The 27068-nt window shown below is 36.3% G+C and overlaps 1 protein-coding gene across 6 annotated transcripts in view; it reads left to right on the plus strand.

Moving 5' to 3' along the window:
* Positions 1 to 27068, plus strand: part of TRIP12 (thyroid hormone receptor interactor 12) — a 104777-nt gene that overhangs the window by 36140 nt on the left and 41569 nt on the right. For all 6 annotated transcript variants that reach the window (XM_039357439.1, XM_039357442.1, XM_039357440.1 and 3 more), the window contains 15 exons: positions 3413 to 3518; positions 6946 to 7082; positions 10825 to 10908; positions 13597 to 13692; positions 14207 to 14355; positions 14842 to 14877; positions 15165 to 15260; positions 16366 to 16458; positions 16611 to 16772; positions 17080 to 17148; positions 17232 to 17397; positions 20824 to 20941; positions 21067 to 21223; positions 21831 to 21984; positions 24025 to 24253. In XM_039357439.1, the coding sequence (XP_039213373.1) occupies positions 3413 to 3518; positions 6946 to 7082; positions 10825 to 10908; positions 13597 to 13692; positions 14207 to 14355; positions 14842 to 14877; positions 15165 to 15260; positions 16366 to 16458; positions 16611 to 16772; positions 17080 to 17148; positions 17232 to 17397; positions 20824 to 20941; positions 21067 to 21223; positions 21831 to 21984; positions 24025 to 24253 (1852 nt within the window). The remainder of the gene's footprint in view (positions 1 to 3412; positions 3519 to 6945; positions 7083 to 10824; positions 10909 to 13596; positions 13693 to 14206; positions 14356 to 14841; positions 14878 to 15164; positions 15261 to 16365; positions 16459 to 16610; positions 16773 to 17079; positions 17149 to 17231; positions 17398 to 20823; positions 20942 to 21066; positions 21224 to 21830; positions 21985 to 24024; positions 24254 to 27068) is intronic.

Here is a 27068-nt window from a genome sequence, read left to right on the forward strand (position 1 = left end):
GTCCCATACTCTAACCTGAAAACCAACTGGAAGGGGTCCAGATAATCTGGCTCATCCAGGACTTTCTGAAGTTGTAAAGCAACCATCTTGTCAACAACCTTCCCTAGTAAGGAAAGATTGGAGACAGGGTGAAACTTTTCTGAAATAGTTGAGTCTAGGAATGGATTCTTATGGTAGGAGGAAGGAACAAATCACTGTCTCTTTAAGGGATGGTGATACCTCCCCTTCTCTAAAATAACTGTGGCTTCAAAACCTGACAGATTCTAACAAGATTCTAGCTTTGGTTTGTACCAAAGATGTTCCATTATTCAGATTTTTGCAGAGGTATTTATAATCTGGAGGTCATTTTGGAGTTGGGGAAAGAGAAAGAGACTTCAGATTTATTCCCTGGCTATGGCCAGGAGAATCTTTGCAAAGCTCCATTTTGTACATTAGTTCCATATTAAGAGACTTTGTTGATGACTACTCTGCACCTCACAACTGGGACTTGTTTTGCATCCCAAATCCTAGGGAATGTTGATAACAAGGACTCTGAGGGTGAGTCATTTGGAATAGGAACCACTCTCCCTGGATATAAAGATATATAATTTTCTTGCTATTACTTTAGAGGCTGTTAATGCCTGGTTCTTCCAAGTGGCTTGTGGGATCAGACGGATAATTGAATTACTTCTGAAAATGATGTGCCAGGAATTGTTAAGGTTTAGAATAGTTAAATATTACATTGGGTTGCACTTTTTATTCTCTGATTTTGCTTTGTTACTGCTATTTATTTTTTAATATCTGATTACTAGATCTTGGAATATATCTTTCAGACTTTCATCCAATTTGAGCAGCATGTAGATCTTAATAAATAAAATACATTTGTTAAATAAAAAGACAACTTTTAAATATTTATGTACGTGTCATTACAACTTTCATTCTACATTTTGAAATTCCTCGTCACAGATAGTGGCTAATGATCTATATTTCCAATTAGGAAGTGATTTGGCCTAGTAATTTCATTAGATTGTACTATTGTGCTGAATTTGTGTAAAAAACTTGATGAATGCTAACTGAAGTGTTTTTCTAGAATTAAGATGTGGGAGGGGGAAGAAACCTGCTACATAGTAGTAATAGTTTCACATATTTGCTAATTTAAAATTGTACTTCAAAATATATTAGAAAATTCTGTTGCTTCCTTGTTTTTTCTCAGATTTCAGCCTACTAACTCAGCTCCCTTTCTCTTGCCTCTGTTACAAGGGCAACAATATAGTTTTACTATAGATCAGTGGTGGCGAACCTATGGCACGGGTGCCAGAGGCGGCACTCAGCCCTCTCTGTGAGCACGCGCACCGTTGCCCCAGTCCTAGGCCTTCAGTTGGGTTTTATAAAACCTTTTCGCTTTAGGCCTCCACCGCCGTGTGCAAAAAAAAAAAAGTTTCAGTCAATTTCAACTTCTCACAGGAAAAAAAAAGATCTTGCGAAGTTGAAATTGACTGATTGAACATTTTAGTCCCACCCACTTTTCAGTCCCATTACCGCCGCAGCCATGCCCACCCAATTGGCCACACCTACCCAATTGGCCACACCTACCCAATTGGCCACACCCAGCCAATGGGCCACACCCACCCGGCACTCGATGATGTATAAGTGGGTTTTGGGTTGTAGTTTGGGCACTCAGTCTCTAAAGAGTTTGCCATTACTGCTATAGATAGCCAGTAGAGGGAGCAACAATAGCAATATAATGATGTTATCACTTAAATGGATTCATTAGTAGCCATAGTAAGTAGTTTACATAGAGTTGTATAGCGCTTTAGTTTAATCCACAAAAGGTACTTCTGAACATCCAAGGAAACAAATATGATATCATATCCTATAATTTGTAAACGAATCAGGACTTTGGGATTATGTAATAGCTGCGTGGGTATAACCATGCATATGTCAAAAAAAAGTTATAGATAAACGTTGCATTTGTGCTCCATTGCATTTTGAAGCAAGTCTTTAGAAATTGAATTCAAAGAATTGCACAGCCCTAGCTGTGAATCATACAGTACTACAGTGATTTAAATAAATTTAAATAAACCCATAAATAAGACCTTGAGGAGTTTCTTTTTTTCTTTGATCAGTATTCAAAATTTATAATTTGACATGTTTAACTTGTACAGAAATAATACCAGCATATAGTACAAATATTCTTTCTCCTTTCCAGTATTTTGCCTTTTCCCCCTGCAAATTAAAATAAAAGATGAGATAGCATTAGTATAAACTATTTTTAATTCTAATGTTACACTTTCTACTCGTAAAAGAAAAGATAATGCTCATGTCCCTTATTCTCTCCAGGAGAAGGGAAGAATTTTTTTCTTTCTATGATCATGCATATGGGAACATCCTAAACTGTGTCAGCACCTTATTATTTTCCATAGTTTCAAGAAATGTCCTTCAGTTATGTTTTGGAAAGAAATTATAGCTTAAGTCATGCCATTTATTGAGATAGAAAGGATTTGGTTCCCTTCATTTTGTGCAGGTATTTATGACTTTCTAAAAAAAGAAAATTAAACTACTCCGCTTTTTAATTTCATATAAAAGTCTATTTTAGCTTCAACAATGATTGAAAATTAATCCCTGTTTGAATTTCTTGTATCTCATCATATTTTGATGATTCTCCCTATACATCAGTTCTTCATTGCAGAATAATTAGGTTGTTGACATTAGAAGGCAATTTCTTTTAGGTAGGTTGATATATCAAAATGTTCATATGGTATATGGACGTATTTTTTGATATGAGAGATTATTTTGTGGTGTTTCATTTCATACAAGATATTCTATATAGTATTGTCAAATGTTTTGATATTCTGATATTGAACTAGTTTCCAAAAGTGTCCTGGGCAGAGAACAGCACTGTTTTGAGATAAAATTAGATTGAAACTGATATAGACTTCCATAGATCATAGCATAGAACTGGACATGCTATGGGACATGCAGTTGCATGAGATAGAATTTAAGGAAGAACTGATAAGGTTCAAGTCAGTCATGGAAGTTCAGTGGGTCAGACATTCTTAGGCCAACAATCTCACAAAATTGTACTTGTAGAAAAAAAAATAGCAGAATAATATTCAGCAAATGAGTACCTGGAGGAAAGTGAAAATATAAATCTAACAAATACCAGGTTATTTTTTTTTTTACTGGTGAGAATATTGAAATGCTTCCCTAATAGCACACAGTAATAGTATAATGTGTAGTGTATAAAATAAATACATTTTTAACCTTACCATATTTTTATTTTTCTTAAATCATCTCTGCGTAGAAGTTCTCTTTCATGATGGGTAAAGATAATGAGTAAAAAGAGTAAAGAGCGTAATGAAAGGGAACATTTCATGTTGGGAAACGTGAAGAAATATAAGCTGTCATTATTACCCATCTTCTATTTGTTTAGGCTTGAGAAAATCTACAAAAAAGCGCAGTGAATCACCACCTGCTGAGCTCCCCAGTTTGAGGCGGAGCACACGGCAAAAGACCACGGGCTCCTGTGCTAGTACCAGGTATAATGTGATATAAAATTACGAACACTTTAAAATAGTTGAAAAAATTGCATTTGGGAAAAGCTTATAAAAATTTAAATGAACATAACAGACAGTTTATATTTGTGTGCTTGATAGCATGTTTAATTTGATAACTTTAATGATATGAGAAATAGAATAACATATTAAATCACAGTTTGAAATAAGCAATCTGTTCTCAATATTGTACTGAAGTAGCAGGTCCACACTAAATATTTTGCGGATTCCAAATATGATAACTATATCCAGTTGAAACAACTTTCTTAATCATTTGAAATATATGTAAACTTATTTCCCATTTGTGCCATCCTCTTATTGTTCCCACCATGCTCATTTTGGAACACTGTGAGATACAGCACATCTTAAATTATTGGTTCCTATTAACATTTAACCAGAAACTCTGGTTGTCAGGTTTTAATTAAAACAGGATCTTAGACTATAGTTTAAAGTTTCATAGTTTGAGATATAAGGGAAATAATACCTAATTCAAGACACATCAAGAAGGAAAGCAGGTTGTAATAAGGTTAAGTTATAACTCAATTTATATTGCTGACATACAAGCATTTGAATTAGGCCATTCAACAATTCTATGAATTTCTCTTTCAAAAATATGTTCTGTAAGAACTGTTCATTTAAACCAGGTTTCTAGGGAGTAATTATATATTGTGTAACTATAGATTGTACAAGCATGTTTGTTAGAAACATAAAGTTTAAGTAAAAGTCCTGAAATGCTGGTCAGTTGTGCAGAACTTTATATAATATTTAACCATAAATTAAGTAATTGCTCTATCTTTATGAAATAGCTAGATTGGTGTCTCTCTCTTTTAATCTTTTGGAAGTTTGTTAAGGATATATTTTTCTGATAAACTTTTAAGAAGTAGATGGTGAATTTGCAGCTGCTGCTCTTTTATTAATTTTTAATGTGGCAATTTTGTTTGTCCCATATAATTTTTATTGTTGTGATTGGGATTTTTGTAACTGTCAGCTTCCCAAAGTGCTTTGATAATGTTATTTAATAAGACAACAAATTAGCCAAATCTTTGAAGAAGCAATACCATGCTACATATTTAAAATACATTGAATAGCATAAAATTGTGAACATAAAAAAGTCTTCAAAAACTAGTAGAGGTGATTGCATGAGGATAGGATTTAAATATGACTCAAATATAGGTAGTGGGGGGAAACGTATGAGAAGACTGTACTAATTTTCTCAGTATAAAACAATATTGATAATATATAAAAGATAACAGTCTAAAACTCTTTAGTCAGAGAAGTCATATGGCTGATGGAGTATTTAAATATTTCAACAAGTAGGTAGAAAGACTTTGAAATCAATATAGAAAAAATAGAATATTATACATAGGTCTATACATTGAAAAAGTGATGTTTGGTAAGCTGATAAAACAAATAATATACTTGAGGATACTTGAGTGGTGGACAAATGTAACAGAACAAGTAGTGAAATGATGTGGATTTGGAAAATAAGTGAAAATGTTACTAAGGGACATAGGAATAAAAATAAAATATTTTTGAAAAGAAATATTTTGAATCAATCTTAATAGATTCTCTATGGTTTAAATTCCATAGTTCTTGGCAGTAAGTACAAGTAGCTCTCGAGTTATGACTACTTGTTCAGCAACCATTCAAAGTTACAGTGGCTTTGAACAAGTGGTAATTTTGACCAATCCTCAAAGTTCTGGCTGTTGCAGCATTCCCCAGTCACTTGTTCATGACTCAGATGCTTGGCAACCTCATACGTATAACAATTGCAGCATCCCACAGTTATGTGATTGTGTTTGTAAAGTTCCCTGCTAGCGTACTACAAGCAAATTCAGTGAGGATGCTGTAGAGGAGGTTGCAAGTTGCTCCTGCCACTTTTTCTCCCAAGGAGATCTTCAGCAGAGTACAACATCTGTAGCATCCCCCCATTCCATAACTCATGCAAACCTCCTGCTCCTACTGGCTCACCCATAATCCATAGTATCCACTGAGCCCCCGCTGGCCTGTCAATGGCCCCAGCCAACGTGCCTGCATGCTGTAGTGCATGTGGCTTCCACTGACAGGCCTGCAGACTTTCCTGACCCACTTGCACTGTGTAGCACCTATCTGTAGCAATCATCCCACCCACATACCCTGAGCTCTGTAATTCCTGCCTGTGATAGCTGCAGATATCCCAGCAGCACTTACATATCCTCTTAAGCACCTAGCCTGGGACTCCTGTCTCTTCCCACTTGATGACTTGTGCCATACTGGGGTTATGACAGCTAAGTGACATGGTCACATAACATTGCACTTTTATGACCATATCACTTAGCAATAAATGTTTTGGTCCCAAATGCTGTCATAACCTGAAAACTACATGTTGATTTGCAAGTGAAATAATCAATTACTTTTGATTGGGAGCTGCCCAGAGTTGGTTATAAGATGGATTGTTACATAAATGTTTTAAATAAACAAAATATAATTTAACAGAAGATTAAAGATTTTTGGGATGGCATTTGAAATATTTGTTGATCCTAGCTCAGTGGGAGGGTTTTAAAAATTGTATCTATATTTCCACAGGAAATCTAAATCTTTTGCTTGCTGTATAGATTTTGAAAATAGATGGACATTAACATGGAAGTATTTCTCCATGAATTAGGTCATTACAGTCAGCTAAGCCAAGATGTGAAATTGATGGTATACAGGTAGTCTTTGACATACGATCATAATTGAACCTAAAATTTCTGTTGTTAAGTGAGACATTTGTTAAGTGAGTTTTGCCCCATTTTACAACCTTTCTTGTCACAGTTGTTAAGTGAATCACTGCAACTGATAGTAATCTGGTTGTTAAGTGAATCCAGTCTTCCCATTGACTTTGCTTATTAGCAGTGGTCATAAGTATGAAACAGTTGCCAGGTATCTGAATTTTGATCATATGACCATGAGGATGCTGCAAAGGTTATAACTGTGAAAAATGGTCATAAGTCACTTTTTTCAGGGCCATTGTAACTTCAAACAGTCACTAAATCAGCGGTTCTCAACCTATGGGTCGTGACCCCATTTGGGGTCGAACGACCATTTTACGGGGTTCGCCAAACAACGCGATCCGCCATTTCCCCCCCTCGGGGCGCCGCCGTGCATGGGGCCGCACATGCGCGCCGCGCACGGGGGCGCCGCCACGCATGGGTGCCGCACATGGGGGCGCCGCCGCGCATGTGTGCTGCGCATGCGCGGTGCGTCCGTGTGACGGGGGTCGCCGTCACACAAACGTTGAGAAATGCTGCACTAAATGAACGATTGTAAGTCGAGGACTACCTGTACTTCTTATATAAAAAAGCACTACTATAGGCTGTATAGGGTTTCATTTGAATCCATTGTAAAGTAAAAACATAATCTAGAAGGTTTCTGATTGTACCTGTTTTTTTAGTCGGCGAGGCTCTGGCCTGGGCAAAAGAGGAGCAGCTGAGGCTCGCCGACAGGAGAAAATGGCTGATCCTGATAACAATCAGGATGGTGTTAATTCTTCAGCTGCACGAGCTGATGAGGCTCCACAAGGAGCTGCAGGTAAGGAAAACAATACCTATAAGTTTTAGGTTACTTTCACTATATAGTACTTTCTTCTAATACAGTGCTGGGTTTAACAGGAAATACTGTGCTGGAACTGATTTTGCTTGTCATGTGTAGAGAAATCCTGCTAGAGTTTCTCCTTGTAAAGTTCATAGGTTGAGCACAAGATGACAGACATTATCCAAAGTAGGCCTTCTTTTATGGAATAGGATCCCTCCAGAAATACAGAAATCCCCATATTGTTTACATTCTTTAACCAAGTTACATAGATATTATTTCAGTAAACCTCTATCCTACCCAATTATGAAAGGCATATATCTTTTTTTTTACTGTGATTGTATTTTTTCCTTTTCCTGTTGTAAATTTCCTACAGTCCTCAAGGATTTGAACACTTTATAATTATTGTTAACAAAGTAAGTTAAGTTTATAAGCATTTTTAAAATTTGAATTACAGGTAGTCCTTAACTTATGACTGTTCATTTAATGATGATTTGGAATTATAACAGTCTTGGAAATGGTGCTGTATGGACTGTAAAACATTTCTGGCCATTGTATTACCATCCCTACAGTCATGTGATTGCAATCTGGGTGCTTGGCAACCTCTTTGCACTTACAATCAATTGCCAAGCTTCCTGCAATTATATGATTCCTATTTGCAGCCTTCTCTGCTGGTTTCCCCAGAAACTCAGTGGAGAAGCTGGCAGGGAAAGTTACAAGCTGCTGTTGCCTGCTGAGAGGACTCCCTCTTGTCTCTGGGAGAGTTGCCAGATGAATGGAGCTCAGATGCTAAAGATTTCAAGTTCTCTTCCTGCAACTTGTGAGAGCTTAATTGCTCTGGCAGGATAAAGAAACAGAGCTCAGATCTCCTTTCCTGCAGCCTGCCAAAGGAGAGTTCTCTTTCACATACAGGGGAGCTGAACTTGGCAGGCAGCTCTTTCAGTCCATCTTCTTTACAACCCAGGAAATTGCTTAACCAGTACTAATGGGAGTGCCTGGATGGAGTTATTGAATGAAGCAGTCATGTAGGCATCTCACTTAATCTTGCTTCAATCGATGACTGATATTCCGATCCCAATTATGGTTGAAAGTTGAGGATACTGAAATAGATTTTAAACCCTCTTATGTGTTCTGATAAATTTAAGACTTTAAAAATAATGTATGGTATGAGCTGAGCTTATTTAAATAAAGAAACAATTAAAAACTTAATACCATTTCTAAAATATTGTAGATGGTTAAAATAGCATTTTGAAGTCTTGTTTCTGCATTTTTAAAGGCAAAATTACATTTAGAAAGCGCTAGCTGCACACTGTGATGCTATGTAATTGATAGTATTGCTAATTTCTACTAGAATAGATTTATTTGTTTACTGGGTGGAGAGTTATCGGAGATGAAGCAACAGAGAAAAGACCTGTATTTGACTGAATACAGATGTGAACTTGAGTTTGAGGCTACAGTGTACTATGGCAGTAAGCATGGCAAGAATAATTTTTCATGCTTTTATTATGCCCTTGTAGTCCTGGTTGGTTGTTCTGTTTAAAGTGTTGTGGCTCTTTGGAGGAAAATAGGCTAAAATACCATGTTTTGAGTCACTGTGAAGAGTTTGTGGGCTAAAATCACTTAGATTCACTCTCAATTTGAATGTTAATTGATTGTTAATGGGTCAGATCTATGAAGATAATTTTGCAAGATTATGTGGGATTACTTTAAAGGGGTCAGTTAGTTCTGATTTCTGCTAAATTAGCATAGCCACTTGATCTTGAATCTTCCTTCTGGCTGATGAAAAACTCCAAAAGTGTGACAGAATGCTGAGTTTGGATGGTGATTAATAATTTTTGAAGGAAAAGATGATGCTGTCTGACTTGAAGGAGACATAGTGTGCTCTGTTATCAAGCAGCCTTCACTTGACCCAGTATTTTAGATTAGCTATTCACTTTTGGCCTTCACTTGACCTAGCAATTTAGATTAGCTTTCACCAGCCCATGATCTTTCCTTCTGGGAGAATATTATTGAAAGTTTGAGGGTTGGTGGCTGTTGAAGTTGGATGGAATTCTGGAGAAAATAGATTAGTCCTTGCAGTCAAGGTTTAGGCTCAGGTACAGAGAAAATGAATTCACATTAGTCTCTCAAGAACAAGGTGGATAAATTTGAACCTCCTGATCTTTCAGTGGTTTTCAATATAATTAATCATAGTATCCTTCTAAACCATATGTGAGATTTGATATTAGGGGCATTGTATTGTGGTTTTTCTTTCTAAGTACTGATTCAAATCAGTCATTAAAGGTGAGAGGACAGACCTTAAGACCTTTTACTGTGGAGAGACATAAGTACTTTCCCTCTTCCTATTTAAAATGTAAATGAAGCTGCTAAGGCTGGTCTTTACTAAGATAGATTCAGGTATCACCAGTAAGCAGACGATACTGATTGGTATCTTAATTCTGGGCTGGTCAGGAGACATTATTGAGAATATAGGGAGATTGTGAGGGTATGTTCCAGAGATGCTTCATGTTTAACTCTGGACAGGGCATACTAACCCAATCAAAGTGGGTTGGTAATCTGTAGGTGTCAACCTGCAGCTCAAATATCCAAATAAAAGTCCAGCCTCATTTTCATTTCTGAAAAGATTACTGTTTTATTGAACACATGGCCTGGTACAGGAAAACTAACTCTAAAATCCTAAGGCATCAAACCATAGCATATAACAATGAATTTTATGATGCTTATGCAACCACAAGCAGGTGTTTACTGATAGCTCAGGTTGTTGTGCATAGTCATGATTTAACAGTTAGTTTAATTGGACCTTCATGTTGGACTTGATCTTTTCTTCCTGACATATTCTCTTTCTAATAACATACAATTGTTCAAGGTTTTATAATTGAAGTTAAGGAAAAGCCCTTATCACTATTAATTAATTTGGGATGAGAGTTGCTATTGCTTGTTAAGTAAATATAATATTTGAGAACGGGAAAAAATCTCAAATTTTTTTTTAACTGGTTTACAATGTTTTTACTATAGTTTAAAAGGAGCCAGGGTTTTTCCTGTAGCGATCCAGTTAAATACATTTTTACCTGATATATTCAATATGTTTTGATAAAAATATTATTAAATGCAATTAAAGAAATGAAATTGTTATCAATGTGTGGTGATCAATAGGCTTATTTTTCTTATTTTCTGATTTAAACAGAATAACAATTAACATTGTATTATTATATTTTTGGTTAAGGTGTTAGTGCTTCCTTTGGAAAAATTTCTTAGAGATGTGAACATGTTCCTTGATTTTTGTGGGAAATATTTCTTTACAATAGTAATTTTCATTCTTTTTTGGGGTTTGTGAAGATGTTATACCAATACTTTTTGGTATACATTTCAGATCTGTGTACTATAATTTCAGATCTGTCAAGCTCTTGTGAGGAACCTTTAACCTTGATCATATTTTATAGAGTTATCAGATTTGTGTTTAATTATTTTTCCTTATTTCAAATAAAAATCAGAAAAATGAGTAAAAATTCAGAAGGTTTCAATCATATGCATGGTTGAAAGCCTAAATTGACTGTTCAAGTGCAGTCTTTCTATACTGTGTAAGTCAAAACGAAAAATAAACCTGCTGTTTCGTTTGCTCATTCCAATTCCTACTGAGGTTGTTAAAGATTTTCTTTGACAACTTTGGAAGGAAGATTTCTGAGTTTGTAAGTACGTAAGCTGCATGATTTATTAATGTCATTTATTTTGTGTTCTTCATTAGCTTCTAGTTCTGTTGCTGGGGCTGTGGGCATGACCACCTCTGGTGAAAGTGAATCAGATGATTCTGAGATGGGAAGATTACAAGGTACATACTAAGCTTACATTATATAAATAACAATTTTAAGGTTACAACTCTCTAAATTTCTTTTAAACCAAGCGTGTCAAACTCACGATGTCATGTGACGTCACGCGACGTATCATGACTTTTTCCCCAGTGCTGGCAATGGGGTGGGCGTGGTTTTGGTGTGACGCATCTGACCCATAGGCTGGCAGTTTGACATGCCTGTTTTAAACAGTTGTAGCCTTTCTTAGAACCCTTTTCTGATGTTCACTTCAATTTTTTTTCTATAACTTGAACAAAATGCTTGGTCTTTTTGACCAAGTAATTAAAGGTCTGCTAAAGCACAGTGGCATATCAATCATCTTTGGCATAAATGAGTACATTGGAATTATTATTATGATTTAAAGAATTGTAATAAGTTGTAAAATCTATTTTATTTAGGGAAACTGGTTTTTAGAAACTGGTTTACTTTTTAACATCTGGTTTTTTCTCCTTAGTATTCAAAGGCATTTATTACTAGAGAAACTCCTGCAATCTATGTAGATATATACTTTTATTTAGAATTCAGACCCCTTTTATTCTTAAAGATATTTTTAGTTCATCTAAGCAAAGTACACAAGGGAGCCTGTGACCTCTAAATTTTGTTTGTACTCCTGCTCTTAACATTCTTGACTATTGTCATGCCTATTAAGCTGTTGGAAATCAAAATCCATTATTATTTGTAGGGATGCAAATTTTGTATTTTTAATATGAAAGAAGAGCAGGTTTCCTTGATTTTGGCTTAGAGAGGTAAAGCTAAAGTAGCATGTATCTAACATGACTTTTCAAAACTTTACAAAATTTAAAACTTTGTGCAGAAACAAAAATATATCTGGCCATTAAAACTGCATAATGATAAATTTGAACGTTAGTGGCATTCAAGAAGAAATTGTTTTATGTCTTGTTGTTGTTGTTAACTGCGAAGTCGTGTCCGACCCATCGCGACCCCATGGACAACGTTCCTCCAGGTCTTCCTGTCCTCTACCATCTTCTGGAGTCCATTTAAATTCACACCTACTACTTCAGTGACTCCATCCAGCCATCTCATTCTCTGTCGTCCCCTTCTTCTATTGCCCTCAATCTTTCCCAGCATTAGGCTCTTCTCCAGTGAATCCTTCCTTCTCATTAGGTGGCCAAAGGACTTGAGTTTCAACTTCAGGATCTGGCCTTCTAAAGAGCAGTCGGGGTTGATCTCTTCTAGGACTGACCGGTTTGAACGCCTTGCAGTCCAAGGGACTCGCAGGAGTCTTCTCCAGCACCATAGTTCAAAGGCCTCAATTCTTTGGCGCTCAGCCTTTCTTATGGTCCAACTTTCACAGCCATACATTGCAACTGGGAAAACATGGCCTGGACTATACGCACTTTTGTTGGCAGGGTGATGTCTCTGCTTTTTAGTATGCTGTCTAGATTTGCCATAGCTTTCCTCCCCAGGAGCAAGCGTCTTTTAATTTCTTGGCTGCAGTCCCCATCTGAGGTGATCTTTGAGCCCAGAAAAATAAAATCTGTCACTACCTCCATTTCTTCCCCATATATTTGCCAGGAATTGAGAGGGCCGGATGCCATGATTTTGGTTTTCTTAATGTTGAGTTTCAAGCCAACTTTTCCACTCTCCTTCTTCACCCGCATCAAGAGGCTCTTTAGTTCCTCTTCACTTTCTGCCATTAGAGTGGTATCATCTGCATATCTTAGGTTGTTGATATTTCTCCCGGCAATCTTAATTCCAACTTTGATTCATCTAGCCCTGCCTTTCTCATGATGTGCTCTGCATATAAGTTAAATAGGCAGGGCGACAGTATACAGCCTTGCCGGACTCCTTTTCCAATTTTGAACCAATCAGTGGTTCCGTGTTTGGTTCTCACTGTTGCTTCTTGACCCGCATATAGGTTTCTCAAGAGACAAATGAGATGATCTGGTACTCCCATCTCTTTAAGAACTTGTTGTGATCCACACAATCAAAGGCTTTTGCATAGTCAATGAAGCAGAAGTAGATGTTTTTCTGGAACTCCCTAGCTTTCTCCATGATCCAGCGTATGTTGGCAATTTGATCTCTGGTTCCTCTGCCTCTTCGAAATCCTGCCTGTACTTCTGGTAGTTCTCGATCCACATACTGCTGGAGTCTCGCTTGTAGGATTTTAAGCATAACTTTACTAGCATGTGAAATGAGTGCAATGGTGCGATAGTTTGAACATTCTTTGGCATTGCCTTTCTTTGGAATTGGAATGTAAACTGACCTTTTCCAATCCTGTGGCCACTTTGAGTTTTCCAAATTTGCTGGCAAATTGAGTGTAGCACTTTTACTGCATCGTCTTTTAAGATTTTAAATAGCTCAGCTGGAATACTGTCACCTCCACTAGCTTTGTTGTTGCTCAGATTTTCTAAGGCCCATTTCACTTCACATTCTAGGATGTCTGGTTTGAGGTCAATGACCATCTCATTGTGGTTATCTGGGATGTTAAGCTCATTCTTGTATAGTTCTTCTGTGTAGTTTTATGTCTAGGATTCTATAAAAGTGAAATATCTAACTGCTTAATAATAATTAATCTTGTAAAATAAAAATGCAGAAGTTTCAATCATTTAAATGCTATGAAATGAAAATTTATATTATGTAAATCACAGCTTGTAATTTAATACAAAGAGTTTAATGCAGATTTACATTTTTTTATATATTTCTAGCTCTGTTAGAAGCTAGAGGACTCCCTCCACATCTATTTGGTCCTCTTGGTCCTCGAATGTCTCAGCTATTCCACCGAACAATTGGAAGTGGAGCTAGTAAGTAGACTAATTTGCATATTTTACAATATTTTAGGATAGTAAGTCTTCATTAGGCACCTGCCTAATGGAACAGTTGGAGATATCCATGGACTTCACCTTATTAACTTTCAAGACAGTAGTAAAGTAATAAAGACTGGCGACTTTTACTTTGCAGATATAAATCATCAGAAAAGTATAGAATATTAGTATTCAGTACTATGATCAAGAGTGAAAGTACAAGAAGTTAAAGTGATGCTAAAACCAGTTATGTGCTGTAAGAATGTTCAAGCTTTGCTAATTGAAGTCACACTTTTAAATTATACTTTTCCTGCTTCTCAGTCTAGAAAGTATTTGTAATATCTATGTGAAATATATATATTTGTGACTGAAAGGAAAACTTTTAAACACCATCAATATATAAAAATCATACACCATTTTTAAATAAGGAACTAATGAAGTTATTGTCTACTATAATCAAATACCTGTTGTAAAAATGTGAACAAATATGCTTTGAATTCCTTTTCCTTTTTAGGTTCTAAAGCTCAGCAACTTCTACAAGGGCTTCAAGCCACAGATGAAAGCCAGCAGTTACAGTCAGTGATAGAAATGTGTCAGTTATTGGTCATGGGTAATGAAGAAACTTTAGGAGGTTTTCCAGTCAAGAGTGTTGTTCCAGCTCTGGTAAGCATATTCATTAATTCATATCAGCTTTTACCTTTGGTTCATTATGATTTCATAAAAGACCAAATGGATCAATTGAAACATGTAGATAACTGGATGTAAGTTTTCCACCATATTGTTACTTATTTGAAGGGGTCCATAGCATAAAAAATTATGAACTGTTACAGTAGTTTTCAAACTGTCTTAAAATAATGTAACACTGTACCTAAAATAGTAACATAAATTCTTTAGGGATGGGGAGATGCTAAATTTTAGAAACATTTTTTACTTGCCAACAGTTGTAATTTTTGTGTGATCTGATTGTTGTCTACTCAATATAGTACAAGGCACACTTCATTAACTTATTACTGAGACTGCTAATAAGGAAGATTGTATAAACTATAAAGAAATAGACATAAATACAATAAATCTGCTGCCTTAAGCTTCTGAAGGAAAGGGGGAATATAAATCAATAAGTAAAGAAGATTCTTTTTTTATTATTTACAGATAACTTTGCTACAGATGGAGCACAACTTCGACATTGTGAGTATTTCATCTTAAAGATAGTTTGTGTATACCTACATTTTGATGACAAATGTCTAAATGAGCTACCCATCTTCAGAGTTAGATTCAAGACTAGAAACATTTTGTCTCTAAAGTAATATCTATAGGAACTAGCAGTAGGAAGGGTAAATATTGATTTAATGTTCTGCTTCTGAGCTTCTTTGGATTTCTAGTTAGCTATAGTATGAAAGAAAATGCTGTGTCAAAATAAGTAAGCTTTTGGTGTGACCTAGCAGGAGTGCTTTTGAATTTGATTGCTTTCACAGATGAATCATGCTTGTCGAGCCTTAACCTATATGATGGAAGCACTTCCCAGATCATCTGCGGTTGTGGTGGATGCAATTCCTGTTTTTTTGGAGAAGGTAAAACTGATCAATCAAGAATTGCAATAAAAGACATTGTCAATTAATGTTCTCAAAGTCATTGTTCATTGGCTATACTTAATACTAACTGTGGTACAGGAATTCAGAATTTCCTATAAGTTCTTTTAAGAAGTAAATAATTTTATAATTTATACCTGAATATTCTTAATTATTATTTCATGTCTACTATTATTTAAACATTAATGACATGTACATGTACAGTAGAGAAAGAGCAGGAGCACTATAAAATATAGAACTAGTGCATTTGAGAATAGAAAAAGAGTTTTGAAAAAGTTTAAATATAGAAATGTGAACTCTATCTAATATTGATCAGATAAATTGTAAAATTGAGATTATTTTTGCCTAGTAATCTTTCTACATGTAGCAGTTATCTAAGCATTGTTTATCTAGGCCTAAAGGAAACTTGAAATATGTTCCTTGTGTCCTTTGTACAAAATACTTTTTTTTGTTTGTTTTAATCCCGGGGATTAATTGGCATCTTTGGCTTATTTAATTGTTTTGCTTATATTTTCCCCCGATTTGTAGCCAAACATATTCTTATAATGTTAATGTTTATTTATGAGTTAATCTCCTCTCCCTGAATTTAGTATAAATTCTAGTAGATCAACTTTTTAGATCTTCTAGATAATGCTTCCCAAACTTTTTTGTTCTTTACTCAAAACTATTTATTAGAAAGTCCTTGTTGCCCAATATAAGTAAAAGTCAATTTAAATTTTCCTCTTGTGATTGGGTAATGGGTTTATGTGTTGTTACCCAAAGAGAAACCACTTTTACCTAATTTGGGTAATTTATCCAAGTTTGGGAAGGACTGTTCTAGATTTTTTCTAGATTTTGAAATTATCCATGTGTGTCAGAGAAAATGGCAGCTAATAAATAATACACACTTAGAATAACTAATAGGGTGTCTTTGATAATAAGTTCAGTTCAGGAAGTACTTTTAGTTTTCTTTTAGAATTTCTGGTCCTTATATACTTTAGGCTTCTCTGTATTTTGAAATGTTTTTTTAAAACTGCTAAAATGAATGAGAGGAGAAATATCAATTGAAAATGTAAATGATTTGTTATATAATTTTCATTTGTCCTAGCTTCAAGTTATTCAGTGTATTGATGTGGCAGAGCAAGCACTGACTGCCTTGGAAATGTTATCACGCAGACATAGTAAAGCTATTTTGCAGGCAGTAAGTATTGCTTCCAATTAAAAAAATAGTTATTTTATAGTGATCATTACTATAGTTTTCTGTTCAAGCAAATAAAGACTCCCAGAAATGCCTGCCTCCCCTCTCCCTCTCTCTTATGACTCAAACATTTTTTTTAACTTTTGTTTTTATAGGGGGGCTTAGCAGACTGTTTGCTGTACCTGGAGTTTTTCAGCATAAATGCTCAGAGGAATGCATTAGCTATTGCTGCCAATTGCTGCCAAAGCATCACTCCTGATGAGTTTCACTTTGTTGCAGATTCTCTTCCACTGCTTACCCAAAGGCTAACCCACCAGGTTGGAAAATCTTTTGAACTGTTGTATGGTTTAAGGCTTTCGTGTTGTATGGTTCAAGGTATTTCATGAAGAATTCCCTATAATTCTAAATGATAGTGAGATCCATTATGGGAGAAGATACTTGATATTAACCTAGCTTTATAGCCAAAGTAAAAAAAAGCAATAGATTCAGTTCCTGTCAAATACTGGAGCTGAGTTTAATACTTTTGCTTATTTCTTGGTCACTGTCTTTAAGTTCTGGTTCTTGATATGCCTGACATTGTATATTTGTATATTAAAACATAATATTTGTATTCAAACCATATAGGATAAAAAATCAGTAGAAAGCACTTGCCTTTGTTTTGCACGTTTGGTGGACAACTTCCAACATGAAGAGGTAGAGTCTTTTTTTTCTTCAGTATAATCTTAAAAAGGTGTGATTATATGGAGTATTAATAATTTCTCTATCTTTTCTCAAAGAATCTGCTGCAGCAGGTTGCTTCTAAGGATTTGCTTACAAATATTCAACAACTTCTAGTAGTGACTCCTCCAATTTTGAGCTCAGGGATGTTCATCATGGTGGTGCGCATGTTTTCCCTAATGTGTTCCAACTGTCCTATGCTAGCAGTTCAGCTTATGAAGCAAAGTAAGTTCTTGTGTCAATTATTTTTGTTTTCTAGCTGGTAGTTTTTATAGATGAAGTCCAACAAATCGGTAAGTGCAAAGCTGGTGAAAGGGTGATGCATAGGGTAGCAATAGAAATTATTTTTAATAATCTGACAAGGATACTGCAGCACATTTCTTGAGGAAAAATTTATCAACCTTAGCTGGGAATAAAATCTTGTAGGCCGCTACATAGCAATACCATTCTAGCAGTATAGAAAGATAGTAACATAACTGTAAAAGCTGAAAACAATAGGATAAAAGCAAGTTAGATGAAAGAGAGACAAAGAGAAATGAGTAATATTTTTAAAAAACTTTGGCTCTGGAATGTTATCATACTGGTTGCTATGAACTCCCCTGGCAATGACATTTAATGGCTGAGACACACAAACACAAACGGAACACATGAAACAACATCAACAGAAGATAGATGAAACAATCAACATCTTCAAAGGAATAAAATTCACAAGAGAAGAAAAACACACACCACAGAACAGGTAGTCCTCAATGTAAGACCACAGTTAGGACCAGAATCTTGGTCAGTAAATAAAGCAGTCATTAAACAAGATGTTCACATGACTACTCCTCTCAACCACTACAATCCCGGCACTCCTGATTATGATTATTAGGTGCCAGGTAAGCTGTGTGGGTGACTCGGGATAGGGGGGATCCTGGAGGCTTCACTCAGGAGCTGAAAATCCTCCCTGCCAAAATCCAAGCAGGATTTTCAGCCCCTGAGTGAAGAGATAAGCATGGCCTTTGTCAGGTCTCCCTGGGCCTCCCCTGTACCTCACATTTACATGCTGTCTTTCTGCTTGGATTTTGGCTCCCTCTCATTTCTGGAGATTGGCTAAAAGAGCTGCCTGCCATGGGAGTTCAGCTCCCTTTTAGCTAGCCCTCAGAGACAAGAGTGAGTCTTCACAGCAGGTGGCAACAGCTTGCCACCTTCCCTGACAGTTTACACATTGACCTTCTGGGGACACTGGCAGAGCAGATTGCAAATGGGGATCACATGATCAAAGGGTGATTGGCAACCTGTTGTAAGGGCAAACAGGTTGCCAAGCACCCATATTGCAATCGTGACTGCAATGCTTTGCAACGGCTGGGAGTCCTTTATGGGCTGCCATAATTCCAGACCATTGTTAAACTAATGGTTATAAGTCGAAGACTACCAATAGTCTTCCTGGATATTCTTATCAGCAAACAAAATGGTGGCAAATTAGAAGCAATATATTGAAGAACCATCTACGCTAACCAAGTGCTCCACTACCAAAATAACCTCACTTTCCACTGAAGGAGCTAAGTAAAAACATTATCAGAAGCATACTGCAGCAACTCAGAATGCCAAAAGAAGGAAGCAGACCGCCTATACAGCACCTTCCAACAAGACAGATACCCACACAACTATATCAGAAAATGCCTTACCATTCAATCCACTACACTATAACCAACACAAACTATGAAAAGGATAACATTAGTGTACATCAAACACATTGCACAAGCAACACAGACTAGTACAACCACACGCCACTACCATAGTATACAAACTAATGAAAGGCCTCCAAATCATCTTATATAAACCAAATTATCCAGTAACCAAAGAAGAAAAAACAGAAATCGGGTACAGCGTGTAAGAACTATAATAGCCACTATGTAGGACAGACAGAATATACAATGAAAATTAGTAAATTTCAGAACATATGGACAGACTTAGCCGTAGTTTCAACTGGGAATCTGTGAAGATGCTAGACCAAGTTAAATCCAAAAACAGTAGGGAATCCTGTAAGCTTGGCATTCAGGCAAATCAGCAGGGACATAAACCATATTTACATACCTTTCAAAACAGTCAATAAAAAAGCTAAAAAACAAACAAAAATTATCAGAACACTCCTTGCCAGTAACAATACTCAGATAAGTAAGGATTAATACCAGGCTCAACATAAGACAGACGAGCAGTAAACAATACCCTAATAAAGGAACTACCAACTCAGAGCAATAGTCTAATCAAGTAACTTATCGAGGAGAAAACAACACCTCCATCAATACTGACAGGCCAAGTTACTGTATATGAATAGAGAGCAATTTCCATTCCCTTCCAGCACTGAAGATGTTATCTAGCCAGGTAATAAAATCTCTGCAAGAAAATAACAAAGCTCAGAGAGCACTAAGCACTCCACATATATCATACCATGCTTTATTTAGTGGGTAGCCTTAGAAAAGAGACTCCAAAGATCTGTGGTGATAGATATCGGTGCCGAGCCAAGTAATGAAGGTGTTCAAAGTACAAACTATTTGTTTGAATTGGGACACAAAATTAATTAAGAATCAGGTGTCAAAAGATTGGGGGAACTAAAAAAAAACCAAAAACAAAACAGGACCCTAATACCAAGTCTCTTCAAAAGAATACCACAGCAAATCACTTGAGGTGTTAAAGAAGATTATCAGGATCTTTATTGTCTCTCAGTGACATCTGACAGACCATAAAAGCAATTTCTTTGTCAAAATCCCAATCTAATATTTGACTGAAAAAAATATGAACTTAAAAATATGAACTTTTTAAGTATGAGCTAGCACTGGATGTCTATATACTATTAGCTACAGAAAATGTAACGGGGAAAACATTGTTCTAATGTTGTAGTTTTGGTGTAGTTTTGACATAATCAAAATTCAACAGCTTTTACTGCACTAAACTCTATTTTGCAAAACAGTTTTTAAAAAAAAATTGATGGAGAGTAGAATGAACTGTGGTTTAAGGTAGCTATTGACATAATTGCTTTTATAAAAATGCTTCCTTCCTCTTCTTCTCTTTCTTCCATTCTGTAAATGTTGACATTCCCAAGAAAAACACACATATATATTTGTACAGAAAAGCCTCATTCTAAAAATGATCATTGCAAACATCTTGAGAAGGCCACAATATATCTTTCAGTTGTTGTATGTCATGACGCTTGCCCAAACAGACTTGTACTGAAAGAAAATAATGCCTATCTTGCAGTGTGTCATATCTTTCTGCCTTCAAGGGCATGTGAAGTTGTGGTTTGGCTTTTTTATAATTGTTGTGTCTGGGTACTTAATTCATGTAACTGAAAATTGGATTTGCATAGCATATTCAATTTATTTCATTTTTTGGATGTTCTGATTGCATTTCTTTATTTTATGAAACACGACTATTGATTCCAACAAATTCATGGCAGTTTACAAGTGAATTTCTCGAATCATCATCAAATAATCTGATTTGTATAGCCACCAAAAAACCCCTACCCTATATGTAAAACTAGCATATATAAACATTTTTTTCATAAATCTGATTAAGTTACATCATGTAAATCTGCATAATATGTTTTCAAAGCAACGTTGATTATACATTATAGCAGAAACTAATATTCTAATTGTGTGTTTTTTATTAAAGATATTGCAGAAACTCTTCACTTTCTTCTTTGTGGAGCCTCAAATGGGAGTTGTCAGGAACAAATTGATCTTGTTCCAAGAAGTCCTCAAGAACTGTATGAACTTACTTCACTTATCTGGTAGGTTTTTTCTGAAATTATTATTCAGTTTTTGTCCAGGCTCATATTTCATAATACCTAAAATGAGATGAATACTGTTGCTAAAACACACATTTACTGTTAAAATGTTGACTTATTCTTTTTAGTGAATTGATGCCATGCTTACCTAAAGAAGGAATTTTTGCTGTTGACACTATGCTAAAGAAAGGAAATGCGCAAAACACAGATGGTGCAATATGGCAGTGGCGAGATGACAGGGGTCTCTGGCATCCCTATAACAGAATTGATAGCCGGATAATTGAGGTAGTAATATCAGCATATAAACATCTGCATTTTATATAGGGGGTTGGACATCACCTATCAGACACTGTCATAAATGTAACAACTTCTAATCAAATTTCAACTATGAATTGCAGGTAGATCTTTGGAATTAGCACTAGTAGGCAAGATGTGATACTTATGAATTCAATTTTCATAAATTGCTGAACCATTTGTCTTTTTTATCTGAATGATTAAAATATATTTCTTTCTAATATTGTATATATTGCTATTGAAAAGATGTCTCTACTGTCATTCAGCAGGCTCACAGGGTAGATTAAATAAAATCAAGATTGTTAAACAATCAAACAGAAAAAAGCCAATAAACTTTAAAAGTATTATTCTGACATTAGTCACATATAAAATTAGATGAACTCATAGACCTGATTTCCATATAACATTAAGCCAAAATGGTGGGTAAAAAAATCATGCAGAAGCAAAGCAATCCACCCACTATGGTTTAATATTGTGTGTGAAGTAAGCCATTTAAAGCATTCTTTGATTACTCAGAAGTGTGTTGCTGGATAGGAAGAAGAGGTAGTTGTCCTAAAATAGTTTGTACTTGTATTTAAACTTATTTATTTGTTCTCAGGCAGCTCATCAGGTTGGTGAAGATGAAATAAGTCTATCTACATTGGGACGTGTTTATACAATTGACTTTAATTCTATGCAGCAGATCAATGAGGATACTGGAACAGCTCGTGCCATTCAGAGAAAACCTAATCCTCTAGCCAATACCAGTACTAGTAAGCACTATTTTATTTTTGTCACTGAAGAGTGCTTCCTCTATAGTCTTACAGTTTATTTTTTCATACATTTATTTATTGCTAGTTTTCTATGTACAATTTCATATCTGAGGATGGTCACAATGAAATTGCCAGATTCTCTTGCTCCAAGGGAGATGTAATTAGACAGTGGTATCCCTGTTGGTGGCCCAGGCTGTTAATCTACCTTGAGTAAATCCACCAGTTTTATATATTCATAATCCAAAAAGCAGATCCCACTTTGGGTTACAAATGTCTTCTAGAAAGCATGCTAATAAATTATTGAACTGCATATATCCCATGGTTTCAATGAGCAGATCTGGCCACATAGTCTGCTTCTTCTAGAATCATAGAGATTTAGGAATCTTCTTAAGTCATTAACTCTACTTCTTCTGACTGCAGAACTCCAAATTAAAGTATGCCCAGAAAGGAAGCTTACCAACTTCATCAAGGATTGCATCTACTGTTGAACTGCTCTGACAGTTAACCACACCGTCTGTCTTTGCTTACCTACAGCCGCCATGGCTCCCCCCCTCGCCTCTGCCTCCGCTTGCTGCTTGGAGGGCCGGCTCAGTCGTGGTGCTTGGCCCCACCTGCACTGTGTGGGCTGCAGAGTCCTGACTGCCTCTTGGGGACAGGTGTTCCCCGCCCTTCCCGTTCACCAGAGCTATCGCAGATGGGGCAGCAGGTGGGAGGCTTGTCCTGCTGTGTGGCAGAACTGGAGGATGAGGTTGGATGGCAGGGGCCCAGTGCACAAGGGCAATGGCGTGGCACCACCTCCGCCCCACCATCTGACTCGCCTTGCTTGCCCTGCAGTGGCTGTAGCTGGCGGAGGCAGAGGTGGGGGGGAGTCATGTGATCTGAACATGCCGGGCGGCTGGGCGGCCACCTGCCCTGTTCCAGCCACAGTGGCTGTGGGCTAGCAAAGACAGATGGTCCTTTCCCCCACATTTCTGCTTCCACCTGCAGTGTGGAGGGCTGGCCTGCACCCGCCTGCGCTGCGCAGGCTGCAGAACCACAGAGTGCGCTGGCCAGCAGGCTGCGGCTACTGCTGGACACTGTCAGCCCCCGCAGGCTCGCCGCGTCCTGTGTGTGTACTGGGAAGGTGCCCGGCTGGGCTCGGGCAGGCTGGGGTAGCAGGAACCTGTCCCCCGCCATCTCCAGGGTCAGATTTGGGATGGACCTTGTGTTTCACATGTATGCTCTATATCCTATTTTCTGGGTTCATAAATTACATATCCTAGCATGGCTTTATACGGGTAGCTTTTTCATGATGCAGGTCTGATAGAGTAGTATATTAAGTTATAGTGAGATTTATGCTATTCTGTTGGATCTCACTCATTGGTGGTAGAGTGCTATGCTTAAAATCCCAAGGGAGAATATTTCTTTCAGTGTGGAATGAGAGATAAGTGAAGTTGCCAGTGCTTGCTTACAGACTACCAAAGTGATATATGTCTAAACTTTGTAAGTAATTAAGGATATATTGCAAAACTCAAGGGCGTTTTAGATCCCATGTTTACTTGAACGTTACTTGTATTTGACTGTTTTATTTATATTTTAAATATGTCCTTCATTTTTCAGGATCCATATTCTTTTTTAAAACATTGAGAGTTAGCTTGGTATAATAGTTAAGATGCTGGTCTAGAAACCAGGAGACTATGAGTTGGAGCATTGACAGCTGGCTGAGTAACTTCAAGTCATTCAGGATAATTACTGGGGGGGGGGGGAAATTGGAGGAGGAAGAAGTATTACGTATGTTCACTGCCTTGAGTTATAAAGTAATAAAGACAAAATACAAAATGAATAAACATTCAACAAAACTTTAAGGAAGATTATTTCTTAGTGCTTAGTTTGAAATTTAGTTAGGTATTGGAAAATGTATAATATTTTTTGTAAATATAGGAGTGAAATGTTTTCTAAAAATACTATAATATATAAATGGAATCAAATCAAATCAAATTGAATGCTATGTGTACATTTAGTGCAATATAAATAATTAACCATCTATTTATCCTTTTATAGGCGGACATCCAGAATCAAAGAAAGATGATGCTCGAGCACAGCTAATGAAAGAAGATCCAGAACTAGCTAAATCTTTTATTAAAACCTTATTTGGTGTTCTCTATGAAGTGTATAGTTCTTCAGCTGGACCTGCTGTTAGACACAAGTGCCTTAGAGCAATTCTTAGAATAATTTATTTTGCTGATGCTGAACTTCTGAAAGATGTACTGAAAAATCATGCTGTGTCAAGGTATGTATTAATTCATATCTTTGTTGTGAATGATACTATAAAAATACTTGATTTTTGCTGAAACCAGTATCCTGAAATTTTAATAATTTAATTTAATTTAATTAAGATATTTAATTGTTTAAGGTTTCTGTATTTGGCAATTATAGCTATAATGAGAACTGTTGGGAATGTTAACTAATCAACATTAGATGTTTATTATTTAATATTGTTAAGTTCCAGCTGATATCATTTATTGATATTAATACAGCATGTTTCCTATCTGAGTAGAATCAGGCCATTATCATCCCTGTTTAATACAGTAAGAAAGCTATATGCAAATATTTATTTAAAATTATTGGATTGAGTCCAAGTAAAAATATTTTTGCTGAGGACTAGGCAGGATTCAGAGTGGACTGTTCAACCTTGGACTGCCCATTTAGCCAAAAATTATATTTCACTGCCAAAAGGTTACCTTCATTTTGCGCTATGACAGAAAACACAGTGGATAAAACATTGTTTTTTCTTATTCAGACTCTTTATTTTAACCCCATGTTGAGAGACAGATTTTAATGATGGAAATATTACTACTTAGAGATGAATAAGGCAAGGGTGCATTTTATCCCCTTTCCCCTTTAATTTATTAATAATTGAGGCTCTTACATTTTCTGTTCATTATCCTATAATGTTAGGAAATTGCACTTTCAACTTTGTAGTTGATGTAATTTTTTCTTTCTCCCAAGTGGGAATGAGAAAGGCATTGAGGGATTGGTTTCTTTTTGCCTAAATATTACTTGGAATAAATTATCAAAAAACTAGTATTAGCTTCTGCATTACATATTGTAGGATGCATAAATAGTAAGTATAAATATCTTGAGATGAAGCTGGATTATCGTAGAGCACTTATTTCTTTTATTGGGTCTTATTTAAATTTTCCATTCAAAATTTTATTATTGCAGGTCTTGCTAAGATTTTTTTCTTAGCTTGTTTATGGAGTTCAGATGTGTACTTTAACAAAGTTTAATATACCAGAAAAATGCCAGTCTCAAAATTAATCTTATTTCACCAATGGGGATATTAAGGAATATCTTTTTCTATCATATTGCTGACAAATTGCCTTTAGGAAAATGTTAGTGTGACCTATGATACAAAGGAAGTAAAGAGATAATGAGAAACATTATGCAAAATATGCAAAAAGAGTAAGAAATAATAAGATAAAGAAATTCAAAGTGTGAGACAGGAAAAAGAAATGTAAAGAATAGTTCACATCACTATTATCTGTCCTTGCAAACCACCTTTGTTTCTCTTACCATATTTATATGGTTCTTTTTTATTGCCTTTATTCTTTAACTTATAAGTTCTTTTTGAAGTTCATATCCATCCAACCACAAGTCAGTTGTCTCTTCCTCTTTGACCCATTCATTCTTCCTTTCTCTATTTGTTGATTACAAATTCTTCACTTATTCCCTGTGAATCACCAAACCACTTCACAGTACTTGTTTTTTATTGGCTAGTTTTTTTGCATTCAGTTCCCATTCTCATTTAGCATTCATTCATTTTTGCCCCATTCCTTCATGTTATAATGTCTACACTTCTTCCTTAATTCATTGCATTCAATATAACTTTTATGTTTCCTGACATTCCCAGTTTTCACTTCTACATACCCAAGCAGGCAAAAACAGGATCTCCTTCGTACCCAATTCAACTTATTTTGATAAATATTCATTCCTTGTAATAGACCACATACTACTAACCAGCTTTCTACCAGCATTTGCATTTCTTAAAATTTCTCAATTTTCCCTTCTGTTCAAAACATTTTGCCAAATCTCATCTACTTACTTCTATTTCTCTGTCACGATAACTAAAGTAGTTTTTGATATGCTAATTTTCATGTCTGTACACCTTATTGCATCCCAAATTCTACATAAGGTATCTAGGAGATCTCTGCAATATTATGTGTGTATAGTGCAGACATGTCAAACACAAGCCCCAGGGGCCGGATGTGGCCCGCGAAGTGGTTTCAATGTGGCCCATGAAGCCATCCTGGAAACAGTGAAGGAACGGCCTCCACTGCCTTGGCCCTGGCTGGCCGGGAGCCAATGTACAATTTTGTGGTGGCCATCTTGGCACTTGCCCCAGTCCCACCCCCTTCTGCCCCCTTCAGACCCTCAGATCTGTCCCACTCCTGCCCAGGCCCCCATAGGCACCCTTGATGCGGAATGATGTAGAATTGGCCATGCCCACTCAGTAGGCCACAGCCACTCCATCCACGCCCACCCAGTAGGCTGCACCCACTCTGGCCACACCCACCTGGCCCCCCCAGGGCAACCACAATGCTGATGCGGCCCTCAGTGAAATTGAGTTTGACACCCCTGGTATAGTGTATGTGTGTCCATCTGGTTATACATGCCCTATACTTTCCATTTACTTTTATAACATTCCATCATGTACCACTCCACCTGCTGAATCCAGCCACTAATACTCAACTACATATTTGTGCAAAACATAACCCAATTCTATATCTTATGTTTTGAACAAGTAAAGTATAGTAAATTTCCTTTCTCACATTCATATTATTTCTCAGTGAGAACTGACTCAAATAATATTCAGCAATAAAGATAACAGAAATAAAAACAAAATATTTAGTAATGTATAGTTATTTTCAATTTGGAAAAATATATAGTCTGGCAAACAAACAAACAAATCCATATTCCATTGTTGCTTGCATATTAGCATATTAGGTATGCAATAGAAATGTAAAGTGTATTGCTGATTTTATTTTAATTCCTTTCCTGCCCATCTTCTGCATCATGCTCAATAGTGAAAATATAATAATTTA

The sequence above is a fragment of the Crotalus tigris genome, unplaced genomic scaffold, assembly GCF_016545835.1.
Source record: "Crotalus tigris isolate CLP2741 ecotype Arizona unplaced genomic scaffold, ASM1654583v1 scf7180000018923.2277400, whole genome shotgun sequence".
Taxonomy (NCBI): domain Eukaryota; kingdom Metazoa; phylum Chordata; class Lepidosauria; order Squamata; family Viperidae; genus Crotalus; species Crotalus tigris.